This window comes from Periplaneta americana, chromosome 14 (genome assembly GCF_040183065.1).
Source record: "Periplaneta americana isolate PAMFEO1 chromosome 14, P.americana_PAMFEO1_priV1, whole genome shotgun sequence".
Taxonomy (NCBI): Eukaryota; Metazoa; Arthropoda; class Insecta; order Blattodea; family Blattidae; genus Periplaneta; species Periplaneta americana.
The window spans coordinates 153,906,749-153,930,084 of record NC_091130.1 but is presented as its reverse complement, the minus strand read 5'-3'; the positions used below and the strand labels follow the sequence as shown (position 1 = coordinate 153,930,084).

At 34.1% G+C, this 23,336-nt stretch overlaps 1 protein-coding gene across 6 annotated transcripts in view; it reads left to right on the top strand.

Annotated features, from left to right (window-relative positions):
• Positions 1-23,336, top strand: part of Herc4 (HECT and RLD domain containing E3 ubiquitin ligase 4) — a 70,121-nt gene that overhangs the window by 28,735 nt on the left and 18,050 nt on the right. For 5 of the 6 annotated variants that reach the window (XM_069846366.1, XM_069846368.1, XM_069846369.1 and 2 more), the window contains exons 14-18: positions 2,297-2,479; positions 7,545-7,565; positions 12,880-12,966; positions 19,544-19,723; positions 20,016-20,193. In XM_069846366.1, the coding sequence (XP_069702467.1) occupies positions 2,297-2,479; positions 7,545-7,565; positions 12,880-12,966; positions 19,544-19,723; positions 20,016-20,193 (649 nt within the window). The remainder of the gene's footprint in view (positions 1-2,296; positions 2,480-7,544; positions 7,566-12,879; positions 12,967-19,543; positions 19,724-20,015; positions 20,194-23,336) is intronic. The other variant, XM_069846367.1, reaches the window with a different exon arrangement.

Below are 23,336 nucleotides of genomic sequence, written 5' to 3'. Positions count from 1 at the left end.
TTAAAAATATATAGTTAGATTCCACATTGAAAGTACAAATAAACACATATTTTTTACTGATGGTATGGTGATAAGAAAGTATTGAAAATATCAAATAAAGAAAATAAATAGTACGCGCGTGAACTAACCAGCTGACTGTGAGACAAGCAAGGCCAGGAGACATAAACACGTGATGTGTCGTCTAGCAGCGCATGGTTTTCATAAACACAGGAGTAAAATGACGCCCAACGCTCGCTTATCTTCATCTCTCGGCCAGTGCGTGCGGTACTGTGCCGTTCAAGTCTAGGCGTGTGAAAATAATCTATTTAATACCCTCGAAACTTATTGCCGTACCACTAACCAAACAATGCCGAATCCCTCTTAATAATGCAAGGTTTTTTCTCAATATTTTTTTACACTTTTACAAATGGCCAAAAAGCCTAAAAGCAAGTAAAATCAGATTATCTGTCTCTCTGTGTACAATAAAAATAAGGATTACTTCTTAACATAACCTATCAAATGTCAGCTTCAAAATAAGCTCCCGTTCAATGTTCTGCAGTAAATGGTTCCAGAGTTCTGAGCGCTGAAAGAGGCTTGTTTTTATAAAATACGCTAAATTTGTCACTCAATAATACGAAAACCGTTTGACTTTCGATAGAATATTTTTGAAAATGCACTCTCCTCAGCACCTTGTATAAATAGGGAAAAAATTAGAGTATAAAAAGAATGCGCGGTTTTTTACTGATCAATTTCATATGGAATAGCCCGTATGCATTTAATGCGGAGAACCCTCGAAATATGCATTTATGCAAAATAAAGTTGAGTTTATTGGAAAATGAAAACCATAATCTGCAAAGATCCATTTTTACTCTTTCTTTATGCCAAATCAGTAAAAACATGCAGTTGCATGAAGTTGGTCTGTTTAGTTATAATTAACTCTGCTAACCATCATCCTCTCTAACTTTCTGTTATTGGGATAATTAATTCTGTATTTCAGATGTCAAACCTCACAAATGAAATTGCAACTATGTCAGATCAGTAGAATTCTAGAGAGGTCTTATTCAGGGGCGGATGCAGGATTTTTTTTTCGGGGAGGGATTTGAGGAGATAGTAAAAATGGAGTAATGAGAAATAACTTTATATATTCACAATTTGTTTCCGAGTCACAAACATTTACAAGTTGGCCTGAGTAGCGTAGTCGGTATAGCCTTCTGTGCTCGAAGTTACGGGTTCTACCCCAACCCAGCTCGATGGCATTTAAGTGTGTTTAAATGCGACAGGCCTCATATCAGTCGATTTACTGGCATGTGAAAGAAGTCCTGAGGGAAAAAATTCCATCACACCGGCAACGCTGATATAACCTCGGCAATTGCGAGCGTTGTTAAATAAACCATAATTTTTTAATTTTAACATTTACAATGACTGCAATACAAAAACTGACAGAATGACATTTACAGAAGAAGGTGACATGGCTTCTTAGACATTTCATCCAGTACTTCATGAGCTTTTACTTCTATATTTTTATGTATATACATCAAGGCCAGTCCATTTAATCTGTCCGCTCCTCAAGTAAGTCTTCAAATACCGCAAAGTTGAGAACGACCGTTCTGGTGTTGCTGTAGTTACAGGCAATGTGCAGAAAAGTTTCAGCGCCTTGTGAGTGCAGGGAAAAATAATTTCATTGCACCTGTTCAAAGATGATATAAAATCAGTAGATATTAGGTGAAGATTTTTCTGATCAAGGAAATTTCTTCTCCACATCTTCAATTCATTGAAGAAAGACTCTGGTGATGCATCAACATCATTGGGCCACTGATTTACTACAGCCTCAACAGCAGTTTCTAAATCTTCATCTGATGCTCGCACTATGTTTTTAGGCAGAAAAGTTTGTATGGACTTTATGATTCCCTTATGATTTAAAAACCTGTCCTTGAGCTGACTAATGAAATAGTCTAAGAAGAGAAGGAAAATTACAAGCCTAAAATACTCTTCATGACTCTCTGTCTTGAAGTAAGAACGCTGTGTTTGTCTTCCTGCAGTTCTTGGAATTTAACATTTTAGCAAAGAGAATTTACGTGGAAAACTCTCTAATTCCTATGTACATTCACGAATTAAAATTAATATTATTTTTGTTTCTTGTTTCGTATTTTTCTCAAAATTTCGGGAGGGGATATGTCCCCTTAATCCCCCCCCCCTTGCATCCGCCCCTGGTCTTATTGGATCATCTGTAGAGGCATTGAAAACTATCAACAATAACCAGAACTGTAGTAGTGCATACTGTAAGAACCGCAGGATGTTGTATTTCTTGTTGGAGCAGAACGTGAACTGGGACAATGACATGGTGATCCCTCTGGAAGTTCTGGGAAGACTGAACTGGCTGAACCGCAGCGTGGATGGACTCAAAGTGCCTTATGATACATTCTACCTGACAGAGCTCACGGAAAAAGTGGACGTCCGAATGGATTACCTCAAGTGGTTGATGACTAAGGATCCGAACTTGGTGAGTGTTTGCTATTGTGTTGTTGTTGTTAAACCAGAACTATCACTTTCACAGCCAGAACCTTCTTTTCATCTCCTCTCCCAACTTGATCTAACTTGAATTAAAAAAAAAAATAAAATATTTGAAAGATAATAATGGCACACTTTTGGTTGGCACTCCCGAGGAAGCAAAAGCTTGTGGCCGGAAGTGAAGTTTACATTAAATAACAAAAAAATAATGTTACATGCTTAAGCCTACACTAAAATAATAATTTAATTAATCAAATATAAGTAAGCAAAAGTAAAGTGAAAAATACCAAAATAATAATGCAAGAAATGCTGTGAAATTATATCAGGTAATACACAGAAGTAGAACTACAAAGTCCAAGGGGTGATGGCCCCTTTAAACAATAATAAACTAAAATGAAAAAGTATTAAATAATACAATTGTAAAATAAATACAAAATATTATGCAATAATATAATTTCGATGGATGAGATCTTTCTCATTTAATGTAAATTATGAAAAGTGTTTATTAAAAAAAAAAAGAACCTAAGATACATACCTAAAAAAATATTGTGAACAACGTAATAGATATGGCCCTGGTGTTGATTAATTTATGTAAAATTGTATGCAGTTCCTGCATATAAATTCATTGTGTACTTTTCCATTAAAAAAAGAATTACATATATTATTTGTGGATTTGGAAAAAGCGTATGATATGCTCCCACACATTTAGTAATATATTACATACATAAATTATATTTTATTTCTATTTCATTTATTGAATTTTGAAAGTTTAACATGATTTTCTTTTTTTCAAAATTTAATGCAAGAGAGAAATATAAAAAAAATGGAAAATATAAAAAATTAAAATAAATAAAAAAAATTATTAGAATACTAATCAATATTTAAAATCAGATGACGTGCTTGCTTTTTAAAATAATTTATTATTGGAAGATGCTAATTTTGAATGTTTTTTAATGAAGTTATTGTACAATCTCGGGCCGAAATTTGACGCATGCCTTAGTCCTGCTTCAGAATTATTGCCTTTGGGTTCAAACAAAAGACATGATATAATGTGTCTTCTTGTACTGTAACCATGGTGGTAATAGTTACTATTTTTATGGTAGTATTTTAATAGGGTATATTTATGTATATTTGTTTACTTAATGTACATCAGTTCAGTGGCGTATACTGGTTAAAGGGTTTGGGCTACCGCTGACCCTATTATTACACAAAATATATCTAACAATTACTTTAATTTTAATTACTATGGTAAAACTAATAATACAAAATTATTACATTATGTTATATTATAAACTTTTTCTTTTGTAATTTCCTTGGGCTACCACCGGTAGCCCCGGTAGCCCACAAAATACGCCCCTGCATCAGTTTGTTTCAGTTCAGTTGTTCATTTTTTAGGCACGTAAAGAAATATTGGAAGGCAGAATTATAACTAGGAATCCTATTTTGTGGTAAATAAAAATCTTAAATTTCAATGTAAAAATTTGCATAATCTTGATGTTATTTTGCAAAAAAAAAATGATAATAATTCGGTGTTATTTCATATTAAAAAAAAATACAACCTTTGACTCTAAGCATATAGAACACATTACTGTACCCTATATTCCTGCAAAGACCAGAGAGATCTGTATCATTAAGGGAATCTTACAGTCCTTTGTACAGACCTAGAAACAAAATTTGGGCCACCTGAATTTTCGTGTCCTAGTTACAACTTACTGTGCATGTTCAGCAAGCACTTATATTATAACTAGAACTTGGAAAAATTCAGATGGCCCAAATTTTGTGCTTCCTGAGCATATATACCCAGATTGCTCGGCTGTACAGGCTTTGACGGTAACAACTTTGGTCAGGTTTACTATGCTGCCATCTAGTTGTTGTATAAGGAGTCACGTCATAACTCCCATTTGAATTGCATTAGCGACTGTACTGCTATCTCGTGTTCATTTTATGGCAGGCAGGTGGTGATCCTGGCAGTTGTTCTCTTCAAAGTGCTACCAATTTTAACATAGGGATTAGCAATCTGTTATATGAATCCTCTAGATTCAAAACCCCCTAAAGACCATTTTATTGAGAATTGAGTTATGCCCACATATTGCTTGTTAAGAATAAATTCTAACGATTAATATAGTTTCAATTAAAAAAGCCACTAAATTTGAAGCAAAAGGTTTGTTAAAAGTCACTGTTAGATTGAAAATTCCCTCTATTTTACACCTTTTACTGTCAAAATCCTTTAATTTGTGAAAGTGGATATAGGGGATTTTGAATCTATAGGATTCATATATATGATCTAGGGTTATAACTAGAACTTGAAAAATTCAGGTGGCTCAAATTTTGTTTCTGGGTTTAGCTGTTCCTCTACTATTGATTGGGTTGCATATGTTTTCAATATTCATTTGTTACCTGGTAATTAAGTTTTTTTTTTTATGTATGCCTAACAACGAAATATAAAAGTTAATTTCGAGGATTCAGATTTTTTTAATTGATCTTCTGTAATTGTTAAATTTCGAAGGCCATATGGAATGTTCAGTAGGGTAGTAATTTTGTAACGTTTTATTTCAGTATGCTTTCCTTCTTACTTTGTGTTGTAATGCATTCTGGATTATTCACATAATTGTCTGAATCTATTAAGTTTAAATGCTGTATCTTGTGATTTGATTCTCTATACAATACATAATCTAAACCGATTTACTGTAAATTCTATAATATAATCACTCTATTATTTACAACAATCTTACTTCTACTTGTTCGTAATCTTTTGATAAGTTTTCTTCTCCTGATAATAATAATAATAATAATCACATTTCTTAGCAATTGGTTCAGTTTATGGAGATCTCTTTCTATCTAAATGTGAAATGGTATCATAATAAACAAAGACTTAATTTTGCCTGTTTGGGGAAGGTGTTGTGTGTAGTCCAGAGTGCTGCATTGGAGTTAAATCGCTCGCTTGAACTCTGTCGAGTGTCGCACCCTCGAGTGAGATAAGATCGGTCGTGATACGCTCGTAATAAATAGAAGCACAGTACAAGGTCATCTCACCGACATGTCTTATCTTGTATGGAAGGCGACAGATAAGATACACATATGTTTTGCTCACACGGTAAAAATAAGTCTTTATTTTCTGCGTTTATGACAAACGTTTAATGGAACATAGCAAAACAGGAACATGAAGTTATAAATAAAATATTACGAAGAACTTCGATATACAGTTATTATTGCTAATTAATAATTATTTAATATTTGATGTACCACATATATAATATGATAGGTCCATACATAGTGCCGCCTGTATACTGCGACAATGTAGAAACGTTTTACAAAATATTATTGATATAGCAGTAGATTAATAACAATATTAGTACAGAGATAACGTCACAGAAAATATAATAAAACGAATAATCATGCTGCACTACTGTTACAAACGCAAAGATTGATACACTAATTATTAGAGATTATTATTATTACTAGAAAACTTGATACAGTTCTTGCATTATCGTGATTGTGTTCTCCATTTATAATAATTACATTTATATCCAATAACATCTATCGGATATGGCAAAAACAAAATCACTCCTGTGGGGAGGGTGGAAACATTTACCTACAACATTTATATTACATTTTAAAGCAAGTTTTGTAGTTGTACTATGGAGAGGTTAGTTAAACATTGCAAAGTTTTGAAATGATAAACATCTATGATGTTACTACACAGTTCATCACTGTATCAAGAATGAATGTCTAATGCTTTGCTTATACCGTTCGAGGATTTATTGCTCATGACAATTTTACCCATCATGCATGTGCGCTACCTATCGGATTATTTACAATTCATGTTGGAAAATATTCAGCTAAGCCTCGTGTTAATAACAAATGTCAAAATATGATTAATTATTATTCAGTCAATATGGCTTAAGCATTGCATTACATATGAAATAAAAACATATGAGTATATATTGATGTGTTACATCTTACTTTGATACAAACGTTTTCGCCTCTAATGGGGCATCTTCAGGTACAAATATAAGTATCATCTAAAATCAATTACAATACAAACTTACATATAAAACTACCTTGACTAGAATAAAGTATGACATGGTGACTATGTTATCAATCAACATTAAATTGTCCTGTCAAAATCAAGAACGAATTGATTTTAAAACAATATGAATGTGCTTAGCCATGCTAAGTAGATCCCTTGTGTGGTATCTCAGATATATTGCGTTGTCAATGAAATCATTATAATACTTAAACTATACTAATTAAAATCTAATATTATCAAATGTGGAGTCAGCAACTATAAAGCATGTGTAGCTAATTTCGTGGAGCAATTGGAATTCTCGTAAATATTCAATGCCCTCGTATCTGAAAACAAACATATATCTGTGCTAGGTGAAATAGAGATTATTAACACATTCACGGCCAAAGTCGACTTATGTCGATTTGGTTTGAACGTGTAAGATTGCCAGCGTCGACCATAGTCGATTTAACACCACTGCAAAACATATGTCAAGTTTAAAATCCCCGGTTCACTTAAAAGGCTAGCCCTTTAAATGCCTGGCAGTGAATGTGTTAAGAAAAGTTAAATGAAGGTATGAAATTACTTACAGCGTCATGCGAGTCTAGTTATCCTACGCGAGTTGCTAAACAGAAGGGATGTGTTTTAGCCCGTATTGTATTGTAATTGATTTTAGATGATACTTATATTTGTACCTGAAGATGCCCCATTAGAGGCGAAAACGTTTGTATCAAAGTAAGATGTAACACATCAATATATACTCATATGTTTTTATTTCATATGTAATGCAATGCTTAAGCCATATTGACTGAATAATAATTAATCATATTTTGACATTTGTTACTATCGGATTATGCTATGAACTACTTGGCACTCGAGTGAAAACGTCCGATGCAGACCTCTGGTGTAGTCAGTGAATGTTGTGATTGTGGAATGCATTGTGATGTGTTTTTACTTTGTAAGTTTTATTTCTTGCTTGCGTCAATACCTTTTCTTTTCCTTGTTGCATGGTTTTGCTGACTAACCTGGATTGTATCCTTATTGGAGCCAGCTGCCCGGATTTCCAAGATCGGTAATAATTTGACATATTGTTACTTGTAGCAGAGCCCAAATATGTATGCAAAAGCAAACTGGAATATGCAGGCAAATATTATGCCTACAGTTTATAGAACTATGTACTATAAGTGTGCAATTGCAGTAATATTATAAAAATAGAGTAGATATAATATTTAAGAATTTTCCTCCTCTGATGATGATGATGCGGTGTGTAATGAAAGTCAAAAGTGATTCTGAAATGGCCTTTTTTCAAACTCCTACGTTTGTTGCTGAAAAATGTATAAATTGAAAATGTTCTTACTAAGAGACACGTCCAGAAAGTAAGTTTCCCTGGGGCCGTTTAGAGGAAGAAAACACAATTTCATGGAAAGATTTATTGAAACAAATACAGCAATTGTTGAACTATTTTTCAACATATTCCCCACTGGATTTTTGACATCATACCATGGGATCAACTTTTGTATCCCTGTGTTGTAGAAGTCTGTCACCTGGGATTGGAACCAGTGTGTGACAGTCATTTGCATCTTTCTGTCACTGTGAAAATGCTGACTTCTTGAGGTGTAAGAAACGATGGTAATCACTATATACGGCTTGGTGGACAACATCTTCTGCAGGAGTTCTGCTGGGAGGTGTTTCAACATGCACTCTACAGTCTGGATCTTGCTCCCAGCAATTACCATTTTTTTTTTTTTTACTTACTTATTTATTGGCTTTTAAGGAACCCGAAGGTTCATTGCCGCCCTCACATAAGCCCACCATAGGTCCCTATCCTGAGCAAGATCAATCCAGTCTCTATCGTCATATCCCACCTCCTTCAAATCCATTTTAATATTATCTTCCCATCTACGTCTCAGCCTCCCCAAAGGTCTTTTTCCCTCCGGCCTCCCAACTAACACTCTATATGATTTCTGGATTTGCCCATACGTGCTACAGGTCCTGCCCATCTCAAACGTCTGGATTTAATGTTCCTAATTATGTCAGGTGAAGAATACAATGTGTGCAGTTCTGCATTGTGTAACTTTCTCCATTCTCCTGTAACTTCAGCCCTCTTAGCCCCAAATATTTTCCTAAGCACCTTATTCTCAAACACCCTTAACTTATGTTCCTCTCTCAAACTGAGAGTCCAAGTTTCACAACCATAAAGAACGACCGGTAATATAACTGTTTTATAAATTCTAACTTTCAGATTTTTTGACAGCAGACTAGATGACAAAAGCTTCTCAACCAAATAATAAAAGGCATTTCCCATATTTATTCTGCGTTTAATTTCCTCCTGATTGTCATTTATATTTGTTACTGTTGCTCCAAGATATTTGAATTTTTTCACCTCTTCGAAGGATAAATCTCCAATTTTTATATTTCCATTTCGTACAATATTCTGGTCACGAGACATAATCATAAACTTAGTCTTTTCGGGATTTACTTGCAAACCTATCTCTTTACTTGCTTCAAGTAAAATTCTCCTGTTTTCCCTAATCGTTTGTGGATTTTCTCCTAATGTCATCACGTCATCCACCTAGACAAGCAGCTGATGTAACCCGTTCAATTCCAAACCCTCTCCGTTATCCTGGACTTTCCTAATGGCATACTTTTTTTTTACACTTCAAGAAATTCCTGTCCGGTCAACATTTTCACAGTGATAGAGAGGTGCAAACGGCTGTCACACACTGGTTTCGATCCCAGACGACAGACTTCTATGACACAGGGATAAAAAATTGATCCCACGGTAAGACAGATATCTCAAATCTGGTGAGGAATATGTTGAAAAATAGCTCAACAAGTGCTGTATTTATTCCAATAAATCTTTCCTTGAAATTGTGTTTTCTTTCTCTAAACAGCACCAGGGAAACTTATTTTCTGGATCCGCCTCGTATGCCCTACATTAGCACCATTTACATATTATGGAAATGTGAAGGTTTTACAAAGTTATGAAGTATCAAGTTTCTAGATTAAGTCCTATATTTCTTTCAGTAATAGTTTCCACTAGAGATGAACAAAACTAACTGCCGCTCTCGCTCGCTGTTTTCGTTGCATTTGTCTTTCGAGTCTCGTCTCATCATTCTCGTGCGCTTCGAGTCTCGCTCATCATTCTCGAAATAGCATTTGGTCGGCATGGAAAGATTTCGTAACTTTGAATAACATACATCATTGAAATAAATAACATTATAAATGTTTAAATGAGACAAAAAGACAAAACAGAACAGTATCTTAAGGTACAGTCACACGTCTCTACTTTAGCAGCGAGGCAGTACAAAAAACTGCGCAACTCTCGTACTGCGACGTGTGAACAACGGTGCAACCCGAAAAGTAGCGGCTGCCGAACCTGCTGCCCGCTACTTTTCCATGCTGCGCGCAGCTTAAAAGTAGCGACGTGTGAACAGGGTTCTCAGGGTTGCAGCCGCAGCATTTTTGATATCGGTTTTGTTGAAACTTTTGCTGCGGTTGCGACCAGTGTTACCACCCAAATGTGCCAATGATACTTTTATTGCTTGGATATATTTTAATGTTAAATGTGATGAAAATAAATTATTTGTAACAGTTATTAAATACACAACACAGTCTGAGCATAATTGCTGACGATATAATTCATTTTTTAAATTTTCCATAGCGTAGTTCCAAACAAGAGGGTTGCCAACATTGATTACGTGAATATACTGTTGGTTATCATTTAAGTATATAGGCGTTTTTAAAAGCTTTATAGTAAAAATAATGTCAATTTCTGAACACTAGATACGACAGAAAAGCAAATAAGAGATAAGTAAGCTTTTGCATGAGTTTCTTAATAATGCGAACATAACCACAAAATGTATATTGAGAAGTCAACACGGAGATGGAAACCTGCAGCATGACTGCAGCTGCAAAAGTAGCGCCTTGCGTGTGAACAGACTCGCAACCTCCAGTTGCAACTTTTGCAGCACTCGGGTTGCACAGCACGAAAAGTAGTGTGCAGCGCGCTACTTTTGGCTTACGTGTGAACATGACACGCAACTTTTACAGCTGCAGTATAAAAGTAGCACTGCAACCTGTGACCATACCTTTACTGCCGCTCTCGCTCGCTGTGTTCGTTGCATTTGTCTTTCGAGTCTCGTCTCGTAACTCTCTGAACTTCGAGTCTCGCTCATCATTCTCGAAGTAGCATTTGGTCAGCATCAAAAGATTTCGTAACTTTGAATAACGTACATCATTGAAATAAATAATATTATAAATGTTTAATTGAGACAAAAAGACAAAACAAATCAGTATGTTAGTTATTAAAATGTTCTGGTTCCATTACATGATATTACACATCATTATGATTTCTTTGCATGTTAGCATTATTAAGTATACTTCCCTGTAGTTATTGCTTGCTTCAAGGTACAGTACTTGAATACTCAGCTGTTGGTATGAACTCAAAGATTTCCTTGGTTGCTTATTGCTTGGAATCTTCACCGTGTGGATTCCATGAAATGATCTCTTGGGGAAGGTAGTATGGTGCAGTAGTAGAAGGATGGTTATGATTTGTAGAGTGATGGAAGTGCCTTTAGAAGACTTAATCTCGTCTTTGTTGACTACAAGTTCTGCTTGGAGTCTCTAGGTTTTGAACTCAGGTATCTAGCATGAAAAGCTGACACTACAGTTGTTTGGTTAATTGTGCACCCCTGCAGTAGTTACCTAGATGCCTTATGTTCTTTGGTCTATGTAGTTAATGTGTTACAAAAATATTTCATAATTTATTTTTCTATCATAATTGTTAAGATTTTTGAGGAGGCTGAGACGTAGATGGGAGGATAATATTATAATAGATTTGAGAGAGGTGGGATGTGATGGTAGGGACTGGATTAATCTTGCTCAGGATAGGGACCGAGGGCGGAAATGAACCTCTTTGGTTCTTTAAAAGCCATAATTGTTTGTTGTTTTTTATTTTCACGTAGAAGGGACCCGAAGTCTTGCACTGCAGCTTGAGGTTTATTGTGCTTACCCCTCCTGTTCTGTGAATGATTTGGTAGCCGAACTGCTGTGCTCTTGTACAAGTACAACACACTGTACTGTGAACTTAACCCGGGCTATGGCATGGATGATGATGATGATGATGATGATGATGATGATGATGATATGTGAATTAATGGTGGCGAAATGAGTCCGACGTTCAATGGCGAAAGTTACCCAGCAATTCTACTTTAATTGGTTGAGGAAAAACCTTGGTAAAAGCCCCAACTATAGTCGCGATGCTGTTATTCCCGGCGTGACTCCTCCTCTTAGGAAGTGAAGGCTCTATAAAGTCTAGGTAGGTAGTATCGTTCGCCATTTTTGTTCTTTTGTTGCCGAGCTACCATACGAAGAATCTATTTGCCACACCGTTAAACATTATCATGCCGTAGCTCCTATGATAATAAATCAAACACACTGTAATTCAGCAAATAATTGAGCGGCAAATAGCGTCTTCGTGTGCTTTCTGCGAATGCCAACGAAAGAGCAAAAATGGCGGGCGATTATATTAAGTATTTATCGAGCCTTAAGAAATGAATAACGTCTTCATAAGCGAATCACAAGATGCACATGCTTAAATGTCGCCGATCTGCAACGCGATTGGCTGCCGGAAATTGGAGCGATGGGACTATAGGTAACTTGTCCCAATCAGGATTTGAACCTGGACCTGCTCTTTCATGGCGAAACGTGATAACTGTTACTCCACAATGGTGTGCTATCATAATTGTTAATTTGGTTTTAAGATTGTTGAATGAAATTATTACGCTATTTGTTAGATTTAAAAAACAAACCTAGATAATATTAACTTCTTCAAGAAAAATTTATCACTTAGTTTTAAAATTATCATGACCACAAATGTTAGCCTCTTATGTAACTGTCCCTTAGATTAATGGAAAAAATACAGCCAGACCTCTTGAGCATGTGTCCTGATGAAGCATGTGATTATTGCATTAATATACAGGGTGAAACATTAATAATGTCATTAATTTCAGGGGGTTATTGTTTGAGATATTTTAGAGATAAAAATTGTTTTATATGAAATATTTCATAGCGTGTTTTAGGAAAGCCATTGATTTAATTCAGTCAATTTGAGAGAGAGCAGTGTATTGTGATAATAAATGCTTGAAAGAATTTTAGTTCTGTCTTTTAATGTGCAGACATTTTATCTGAACTAATGTAACATTTTAAAATTCCTTTGCAGAACAAAACGTTACATTCGTTTGGATCAAATTTCTACATATCGTTCCCATTGTTTGCTCATCGATGATTGCCATAGTGGTACCGTAGCTTTAGATTTGTGTGAAGATTTTATAAAGACATTTTGACATAATTACTTTGTCTAATTCAGTGCCTTTTTATTTCAGAAACAAAAAATTTATTTTTGCAATTATCCATTCCTGTTCGATGCTCAAGCAAAAACATTGCTGCTACAAACAGATCAGTCTCTCCAGGTAAGTCTGACACAAAAAAATACATTGAGGAGAAAGATACACCTTGTTGTGAAGTGTATGTATGCATGCTTTTTAAGAAATTTCTGCATGTTAACAATGGGGACATATTACTTATTCACCAGCATAATTTGAGGATAAGAACTTAGTTTTGAGAACTGTTGTTATTATTATTTATTTATTTAACCTGGTAGAGATAAGGCCATCAGGCCTTCTCTTCCCCTCTACCAGGGGATTACAACTACAATATTAAGAATACAATTACAATTATAATTACAATTAATATTAAATTTACAAATACAATAAAAATCAAAGTACTAAAAGATTAACTGATTAATAAAAGCTAGACAGTTTATTGTAAAAGTTAAGAAGAGAGAAGCATTTCTTTTATTAAGTACAAATTAAACCTACTCTACGCAATAAGAAAATGCTTAATAAGTTTGCTTTTGAACGCTACTAAATTCCGACAGTCTCTGATGTCACTGGGTAGGGTATTCCACAAGCGCGAGAGCGAGATTGTGTATGATGATGAATACGATGATGTCTTATGTGTTGGTATGGCTAGTATGCGGCTATTTTGCGTGCGTGTGAAGAGATTATGATATGATGACAGGTAACTGAAACGGGAGGCAAGGTAGGTAGGTGTAGAAGTGTGAAGGACTTGGAAAAGGAGAACAAGAGAATGAAAATTTCTACGTTCGTTAAGCCGTAGCCAGTTTAGAGTTTGGAAGGATGGGGTAATGTGGTCAGTGCGACGGACATCGCAGACGAAGCAAACACAAGAATTATGAACACGTAATTTTTGCGACTGGTTGACATTGAGATCAGTCAGTAGAAAATCACAATAATCGAAGTGGGGCATTACTAGTGTTTCCACTAGTATTTTCTTGAGTGATAGCGGAAGGAATTTTCGAATGCTGTTTAAGGAATGTACTCGTAGTATGGAAAGCACTTTTTTGGTAATATGGGTTACTTGGTTATTCCAGTTTAAATGCGTATCAAAGTAAACTTCAAGGTTTTTAACACAGGAAGCAAAAGGGGATTATTGTGTCGTTTAACTTGACTGGAAGAGCAGGAGTAATATTGCATAATAAATATTATTCAGATATTAGTTAAAAAATTATGACATCACATAGGGCAAACGTGAAACTAAAGATAAAATTGCAGTATGTATTCAAGTGTTGAACATGGAGAAACAAAAAGTATTGATAGAACTTTTCCATGCCATGTAATTCTTCGTGGCCTAGTAGGTACCATGCTTGCTATTGGCTCTAAACTTAATGGATTCGAACCTGACTGAGCATGATGTCATTTAAGGATCTTAGGGTCGTATTCATAGACGAGACTTTGGAAAGTACAGAGTCACCATTTTCCTATTCACAGTCGACACTTTGACGAAAGTAAACTTCAATCGTGACTTTACTTCCAAGTCGCCGAAAATCTAGACTTTGACTTTGACTTTCATTCGTGGACAAAAGGAAAATGAATGATATTTGGGAAATTGTTGAATTTGCCGAGAATATTGAAGACATCCAGAAGATTATTAAAGCTGCTCAAGTTCCTTAGTGTATTATTATAGATTATAAATTCAAATCAAGGTACAGATTTGATAAACAGACAGTATTAAATATCCTCGTCATGTTTCAACTTTCATTGATGAATAATCGAAGAGGATTATCTGTTCCACCAATAAATAATACAACTTATTTCATCGCGATTTTACGCTACGGTATAGGTAAGGATTAATAGCTTAATATTGATTCTTAGTATTTAATTCTATAGAGGGTTGGTTATTCAGTTGGAAATGCAGTTAATTTATAATCCTTGCGGTCGTCATAATAACGTTTTCTGCATATTGATTTCAGATAATTTTTAAGTAGTTTCTGCAGACAAGCAGGGAATAACTCTGCCATCTGACAGCAGGATAATATGTCTCTTTCATAGTCTGTCATTGGTGGAATCTTATCTTCCATATCTTTACAACAAAATTATTTTAAAATGAAATAATTTCAGGACTTAATGTGAAACTAAAGTAGCTACAATAGATGTTTTATTCACAACAAAATTCTTAACAGACAGTACTATCGCAGTCTACTATATACAGTCGCGAAACTCAATATGTAGTAAAAATGCAAACATGGCCACCACTAGGATCACTACTATCGCCTCATCATCGCAGATCTCTCTCCTAGCAGACGACAAAATATGTTACACTTTCGTTGTCGTGTTCTTTTGGAAAAATTAACACCTTCCTTCCATTATTGAAATATTAAATGCATAAAGTTAATTTATTATTTTAATGAAGTGTATTAAATTGCACCATAAACTCGAAGATAACTGCAAGAAATAAGTTAATGTAATTTTTGTTTGTGCAAAACGAACTGAAATTTACTATAATGGCTTCACTCATTCAAGATTATAGCAGCGATAATTAACTATGAAACCAATAAATATTAATTTGCATTTCCCTTCACAACAATAATAATGGAAATATGAATTAATGGAGTAACTTACGCGTACCGGTACTTGTAGTGTAGGCTTACGTACTTAATAAAGTGGGATGAGGTTAAGCAATAATAATCACACCAGAATTGGAAATAAAACGTGATCAATAAATTTTATTGTAACAAACTTTTTCTACGTCTCTAGTAAAGCAACAAATAAAAATAACAAGAAAATTAACAGCTATAATTAAAAACATATCCTTTGACAAAAAAGTAGGCCTAAGCAATAATAATCCCACCAGAATTGAAAATAAAACGTGATCAATAAATTTCATTAAAACAAACTTAATTTTTCTACGTCTTTAATAAATAACACATAAAAATAATAACAAAATTAATAGCTACAATTAAAAATATATCATATGAAAAAAAAAAGTAGACCTAACCTTTATTTCTCTGCAAAATTAGCAGCCTAAGTGACAGAACTTTAACCGGTATCTAATGTCCTTTCGGTTAGACTGAAACATTTCACTGTGAAATTTAAGGATATAATGTATTCTAACAGTCACAAAGAACTTCAAATTAACAGTTTTGTTTCTGCACGGCATTCTTGTGGAAACCCAGGAACCTTTCTGAATCTTTCGGAAATCGGAAAAGGATAACTCTGGCCTCTTTCTCTTACTGTTGCTACAATTTATAGCACTACAAACGTCTCCTCCTTGTCCCATATTATTATTCCAATTATTATATTTTAGCCATTAACATTTTCGTTATAACCAATAACGAACATTTCACAAGCATCAATGTGAAATACGCAATGAGCTAGCACTCGATAGAAATACGACACAGTCCAAAGTCGACCATGGACAGTCTATTGTTTCTAGTTGCTAACCGCTTGGAGCGCTTTATCACGAGATTTGCAAAAAAACACCTCAAGCTTCGCTACTGTATATAGTAGACTGTGGTACTATTTCAGATGAACTATATCATCATGTTTTGTAGTTATGAACTGTGTTATATACAAGACTGTTCGAACTGAGTTACGATTTTTTTGTGGCCAAGTAGAAGAAGAAATTATTATAGATTGGTGTAAAGATCTAAAAATGTTAATTTTTGTACTTACGTTAGTTTCATGATAAGCCCTCGAATAAATTATTCTTATGTAAAGCTGCAAGAACGGTTAACAATCGCTTAACATGTACCGATGTTCAATTGTTTAATTGATATGTGACTCAAAAGATGGCTTTGATTGTGACAATGCCTACTCTATTTCAACTATCTACTAATTTAATTCGTTTAGAAGGCAGTGATTTTGATTGCCAACATTAGAACAAGATCGTCAAATCTCTACTTACCAAAGTCAAAGTCTCAGAAGTATTGTCTATCAATAGGACTTTTAACAAAGTTAAACTTTACTACTAAAGTCGACTTTGAGAAGTCTTCATCCAAAGTCTCGTTTATGAATACGGCCCTTAGGAATCCTAGCCTAACATCCTTTGGAAGGAAATCAAGTTGAGGGTCTCATGTCATAGATTTCAATCTTCTTAATATATACAGCAAGATGCTGATAACATGAAGTCCACAGTTAGTCTTCAGCTAAAGTTTTTTCTCACAAATGAGGGGTAGATAGATTTATTTTTGCCATAGAACATTAATACATATAGCAACATTATTAAATATACTGTAAATTTACCATTCTTTGTATTGTATTGTATTGTATTTATTAACATTCCATGGTATTCATACATTGCTTTACAGCTAGAATATGGAACAAGTCAAAAAACGTGATACTATTATAAAGTCTTAATTTATAGTCACAGTCTAGATGAAATATATATACAGACGAGATTTACAATATAGTCTACTAGTACAACACATAGTTTTAGTACCAATTTCATTTAATGTTATTGAATGTCATGAATTCACCTACAGAATAGAAGACGTGAGAAATTAGGTACTTCTTTAATTTGGCCCTAAATAATCTTATGTTTTGAGTTTCATTTTTTATATCGATAGGGAGGCTATTAAAAATTTTTACTGCCATATAACGCTCTCCTTTTTGATAGCACGATAGACTTGCCGATGGAGTATGAAAGTCATTTTTTTGACGTGTATTTATGCTATGAACTGTTGAATTAGTTACAAAGTTTTCACGATTACATACGAGGAAGATTATTAATGAAAAGATGTACTGACAATCCATGGGCATTATTTGTAGTTTTTTGAAAATAGTCCTACAAGATTCCCCAGATTTGGCACCTACTATTATTCTAATTACTCTTTTTGTAATAGAAATATACTGTTACTATCTGTGGAATTTCCCCAGAATATTATTCCAAAACTCATTACTGAGTGGAAGTATGCAAAGTATATTGTTTTTAAGGTATTGATATTTACTATCTTTTGCATAAATCTAATAGCAAAACAAGCTGAATTTAGTTTGGGAGTAATTTCTTTAATATGATTTTTCCAATTTAACACATTATCGATTTTTAAGCCAAGAAATTTGGTTGTCGTTGTTTCTAAAAGGGATCTGTTGTTAATTATTGCCCTAGAAATTTGCGAGGTTGAATTTGGACAGGATTTAAATTGAATTATGTTAGTTTTGTTACAATTTAATACCAATTTATTGACTGAGAACCAGTCACATATTTTGAAGAGAAGTTCCTCTGTTGAAGATTGGAATGTGTTGGAGTTATTGGCTGTAATTACTATACTTGTGTCATCTGCAAATAATATGGGATGACCTACCTCTTGTATTAGGGGGGCAAGATCATTTATAAACACTAGAAAAAGTAGGAGACCTAATATTGATTCTTGAGGAATTCCATTATTAATAGTTCCCCATGTTGATGCAGATTTCATAGTTGTATTGATTTCAACTTTCTGTTTCCTATCTATGAGATATGAGTGAAACCGTTGATGTGCAACACCTTTAATTTCAAATCATAAAATTCACTTACACACTATAAAGGCTGATTTACCATTGCTGATTGGTGTTCTTTATAGAAGGCTGTTGTCAGCAGCCAAATATTTTTTAAATATAGTTATAGTAAACTTTTATAATGGTTGACGAACAAGCAGATGATACTGTGTGTTTCTTTGAGTATAGGAATTACCATAAGAAACTTATGTATCGAAACACTGAGAAAATAACTTAATCAGTGGGTGAAGTTTAAAAATTAGCAGACGGTATGGTCATGAAATGTATACCAGGTGGTGACTTGGAACACGCACCATAGCAATTTCAATGATAAAATTTATATTTTGTTATATTAACTCACCTAATTATTATAGAAGAAAATGTCATTAAAGTTTTTTGTAGAGAAAAAAATTCTGCACCCACTTGTTTTATTAAATTATTATTTTGAGTATGAGTATGTTTGGAATTAATTAAAATTAAAGAGTAATTATAACCATCTTTAATGAAAACTTAATCACAGTAGGTCATGGGTGGTTAAAACAAACTAGTTTAGCATCCAACCAGTTATGATAAACTTTAAAGGGGAAACAAATGAATGTGGCATCAATGTGAATTCATTTTTTACAGATTAACAATGAAAATAGCAATGTTTACATTATTTCATGGTAAATTAGTAAATCACAGTAAATGTTCAAATAGACCTCCATTTGCTGCTAAACAATATCCAAGTCTATTATAATATTCTCGTCTGACATTTGCTAGCTGCAAGTTTGATATCTTGTTGCATTCTCTACGTGCATTGCTTCCAGTATAATACCATTTAATAATTTAAACTTTTTCTTCCATGGAATACATTTTTTTTCAGATCAACAAATGAACCATAAACAACAATATCTTTGCATTCAATTGTTTTTACTAATTCATGGCCAACTATGATTAGCATGCATTAAAAATTAATGCGGTTTTTATGGCGGGAGTATTTTGTATTTTTTTTTTTCCCCAGATTTTTTATCCCTAGCCAAAAATTGTTTTTAATGGTATGATTGGATGCATTTTTTTTTTCTTTACAAAAACTTTAATGATATTTTCTTCTGTAATAATAGGGGAGCTAATATAACAAAATATAAATTTTGCAAGTCACCACACTGTACAGTCATTATGCACACTGCTGTGATTGGTGCTACAATTTACAATATAATATTTTTGTATTCAGATGCAGTCTGCAATGAACCAGGCTGCTACCAGGGCATTCACAACTCTTTTCTTCTCACCTTTGCTGGCTGCCAATATCAGCACCTTCCTCGAGCTGCATGTGAGCAGAGAGAATCTTGTGGCAGACACCATTCGAGAATTGGCCAAGTTTGAAGCCACTGATCTGAAGAAACCGCTCAAGGTAATATCTTCTTTGCTGTGATGAGATTAATCAGTTAATTTTAAGTCTAGAGAAAGTATGTGTGTTCAATAACTACGAACTTCACGTGAGTGATTCGGGTTCTGCATATTGCAGGTAGATGGCAGGACTGTGACCCATTTTAAAGTTGCACACCACTTCGGCGAGCCACGCTATGCATGATGTCTTATATTTTGCCTTCCCTTTATCCCAGTATACTGGCAGTTGAAATGTCCTGACATTATTGGAATGGACATTTGACTTTTGACTTAACAGTATTATGTTTCATTTACAGGTGAAATTTGAAAATGAGGAAGCTGAAGATGCTGGAGGTGTGACAAAGGAATTCTTCATGCTGTTATTGAGGGAAATTCTGGATCCCAAGTTTGGCATGTTTCGTCAGTATGAAGAAACAAGAACTATTTGGTTCAGTGAAGATTCTTTCGAGGACGAAATCATGTACTATCTCATTGGTGAGTATTCTTTGATTAGACAGAGAAATAAACGGCCTCCTCCCACAATATTTTAAGAGTATCTGTGCAGTGGAATTGGATCAAATGAAAATTTATGTAATATTACCAGCAATATATGACTGTTCAGATGATAACGAAAGCATTCTGTAGGACTGTAGTCAACTTGTTAAAATTGAACACAGCACAAGATAGTACCACAAATAATGGTGATATATCTTAAAGAGGAGAGACAGAGGGGATTTATTGAGAGGAAGAAATTTTAATTAAATTTTTACTGTTGCTAACGAAATGTTATGTCCTTGTGCGTTATCCTGAGGGTTCTACAATTACTGTAAGTCATTAGCCTTCTTGATTCACAGTATTTACGTTAATAACAGTGTTTCATTGCTTCTTCAAAGCTCGATATGTGTAGAGGAATTTATTTATTTTATTTATTCTCTCCCTTCCCAGTCTCTCTTCGAATATCAGTCTGTTTTGTCACGAAAACAAGCCAATTCTAAAAAGGTCATGCAGTCATGCCCTTAACTACAGCAGAACTCCTTTTTAACGAATCTCTGAGAGATTACTTTTTTTATATATAAATAGGGGTTTTCCATAAAAGGAGGATTTATATAAAATGGCAAGGAAAGGCTCTTCGAATATCAGTCTGTTTTGTCACGAAAACAAGCCAATTCTAAAAAGGTCATGCAGTCATGCCCTTAACTACAGCAGAACTCCTTTTTAACGAATCTCTGAGAGATTACTTTTTTTATATATAAATAGGGGTTTTCCATAAAAGGAGGATTTATATAAAATGGCAAGGAAAGGCTCTTCGAATATCAGTCTGTTTTGTCACGAAAACAAGCCAATTCTAAAAAGGTCATGCAGTCATGCCCTTAACTACAGCAGAACTCCTTTTTAACGAATCTCTGAGAGATTACTTTTTTTATATATAAATAGGGGTTTTCCATAAAAGGAGGATTTATATAAAATGGCAAGGAAAGGCTCTTCGAATATCAGTCTGTTTTGTCACGAAAACAAGCCAATTCTAAAAAGGTCATGCAGTCATGCCCTTAACTACAGCAGAACTCCTTTTTAACGAATCTCTGAGAGATTACTTTTTTTATATATAAATAGGGGTTTTCCATAAAAGGAGGATTTATATAAAATGGCAAGGAAAGGCTCTTCGAATATCAGTCTGTTTTGTCACGAAAACAAGCCAATTCTAAAAAGGTCATGCAGTCATGCCCTTAACTACAGCAGAACTCCTTTTTAACGAATCTCTGAGAGATTACTTTTTTTATATATAAATAGGGTTTTTCCATAAAATGAGGATTTATATAAAATGGCAAGGAAAGGCTCTTCGAATATCAGTCTGTTTTGTCACGAAAACAAGCCAATTCTAAAAAGGTCATGCAGTCATGCCCTTAACTACAGCAGAACTCCTTTTTAACGAATCTCTGAGAGATTACTTTTTTTATATATAAATAGGGTTTTTCCATAAAATGAGGATTTATATAAAATGGCAAGGAAAGGCTCTTCGAATATCAGTCTGTTTTGTCACGAAAACAAGCCAATTCTAAAAAGGTCATGCAGTCATGCCCTTAACTACAGCACAACTCCTTTTTAACGAATCTCTGAGAGATTACTTTTTTTATATATAAATAGGGGTTTTCCATAAAAGGAGGATTTATATAAAATGGCAAGGAAAGGCTCTTCGAATATCAGTCTGTTTTGTCACGAAAACAAGCCAATTCTAAAAAGGTCATGCAGTCATGCCCTTAACTACAGCAGAACTCCTTTTTAACGAATCTCTGAGAGATTACTTTTTTTATATATAAATAGGGTTTTTCCATAAAAGGAGGATTTATATAAAATGGCAAGGAAAGGCTCTTCGAATATCAGTCTGTTTTGTCACGAAAACAAGCCAATTCTAAAAAGGTCATGCAGTCATGCCCTTAACTACAGCACAACTCCTTTTTAACGAATCTCTGAGAGATTACTTTTTTTATATATAAATAGGGGTTTTCCATAAAAGGAGGATTTATATAAAATGGCAAGGAAAGGCTCTTCGAATATCAGTCTGTTTTGTCACGAAAACAAGCCAATTCTAAAAAGGTCATGCAGTCATGCCCTTAACTACAGCAGAACTCCTTTTTAACGAATCTCTGAGAGATTACTTTTTTTATATATAAATAGGGGTTTTCCATAAAAGGAGGATTTATATAAAATGGCAAGGAAAGGCTCTTCGAATATCAGTCTGTTTTGTCACGAAAACAAGCCAATTCTAAAAAGGTCATGCAGTCATGCCCTTAACTACAGCAGAACTCCTTTTTAACGAATCTCTGAGAGATTACTTTTTTTTATATATAAATAGGGGTTTTCCATAAAAGGAGGATTTATATAAAATGGCAAGGAAAGGCTAAAACAACTACTATTAACATGTGTGTTACATACCAAATATTACTGTAAGCATTTAATAAGGCCTACAATATTATTATTACTTACAATAAATTTCATTATTATATTTTCTGTCTTTTGAAATGGTGAGACACGAACCCTAACCACACTGAAACTCGACATTGAAAAATTATTTTTTTTTTCTTTATTATTCCCCATACTGAATTAGTTGGCAAACCATGCTTTTTGCCATATGTGATAGTTTTATTTGAGGATTAACGTCGACATCCCTAATTATTTTCACTTTCTGTCTGATAGTTAATTTCTTCCATTTAGTCGCCATCATAACGATGCATAAACTAACAAAAAAACTTGGAAACAAGATCCACGCAACTTGCGAGAATAAAGCAAGCAAAGCAACCACTCTGTAAAAGCAACATAAAGAAAGGTGATAAAGAATAATGCCACCACATGGCGACACATTCCTATCATTGAGATGTCCTGTTGAATATGTGGTACTATTGATTATTGAAGTTAGAGTCGATATTTCGGACTTCATTATCACAAAATCCACTTGAAAAGTATTCTTTAAAAGTGGGATTTTCCTTAAACCATATATTTTCTTAAAAGTGGGAATTAATTGCATTATTTTCATGGTGATTTGTCTAGGTACATTATTTCTAAAAACATGTAAGTTAAAATAGGGAGCCTGCCCTTATGGCGAAACATGCATATACATAGGCACCATGCAATTAGGACTAAAT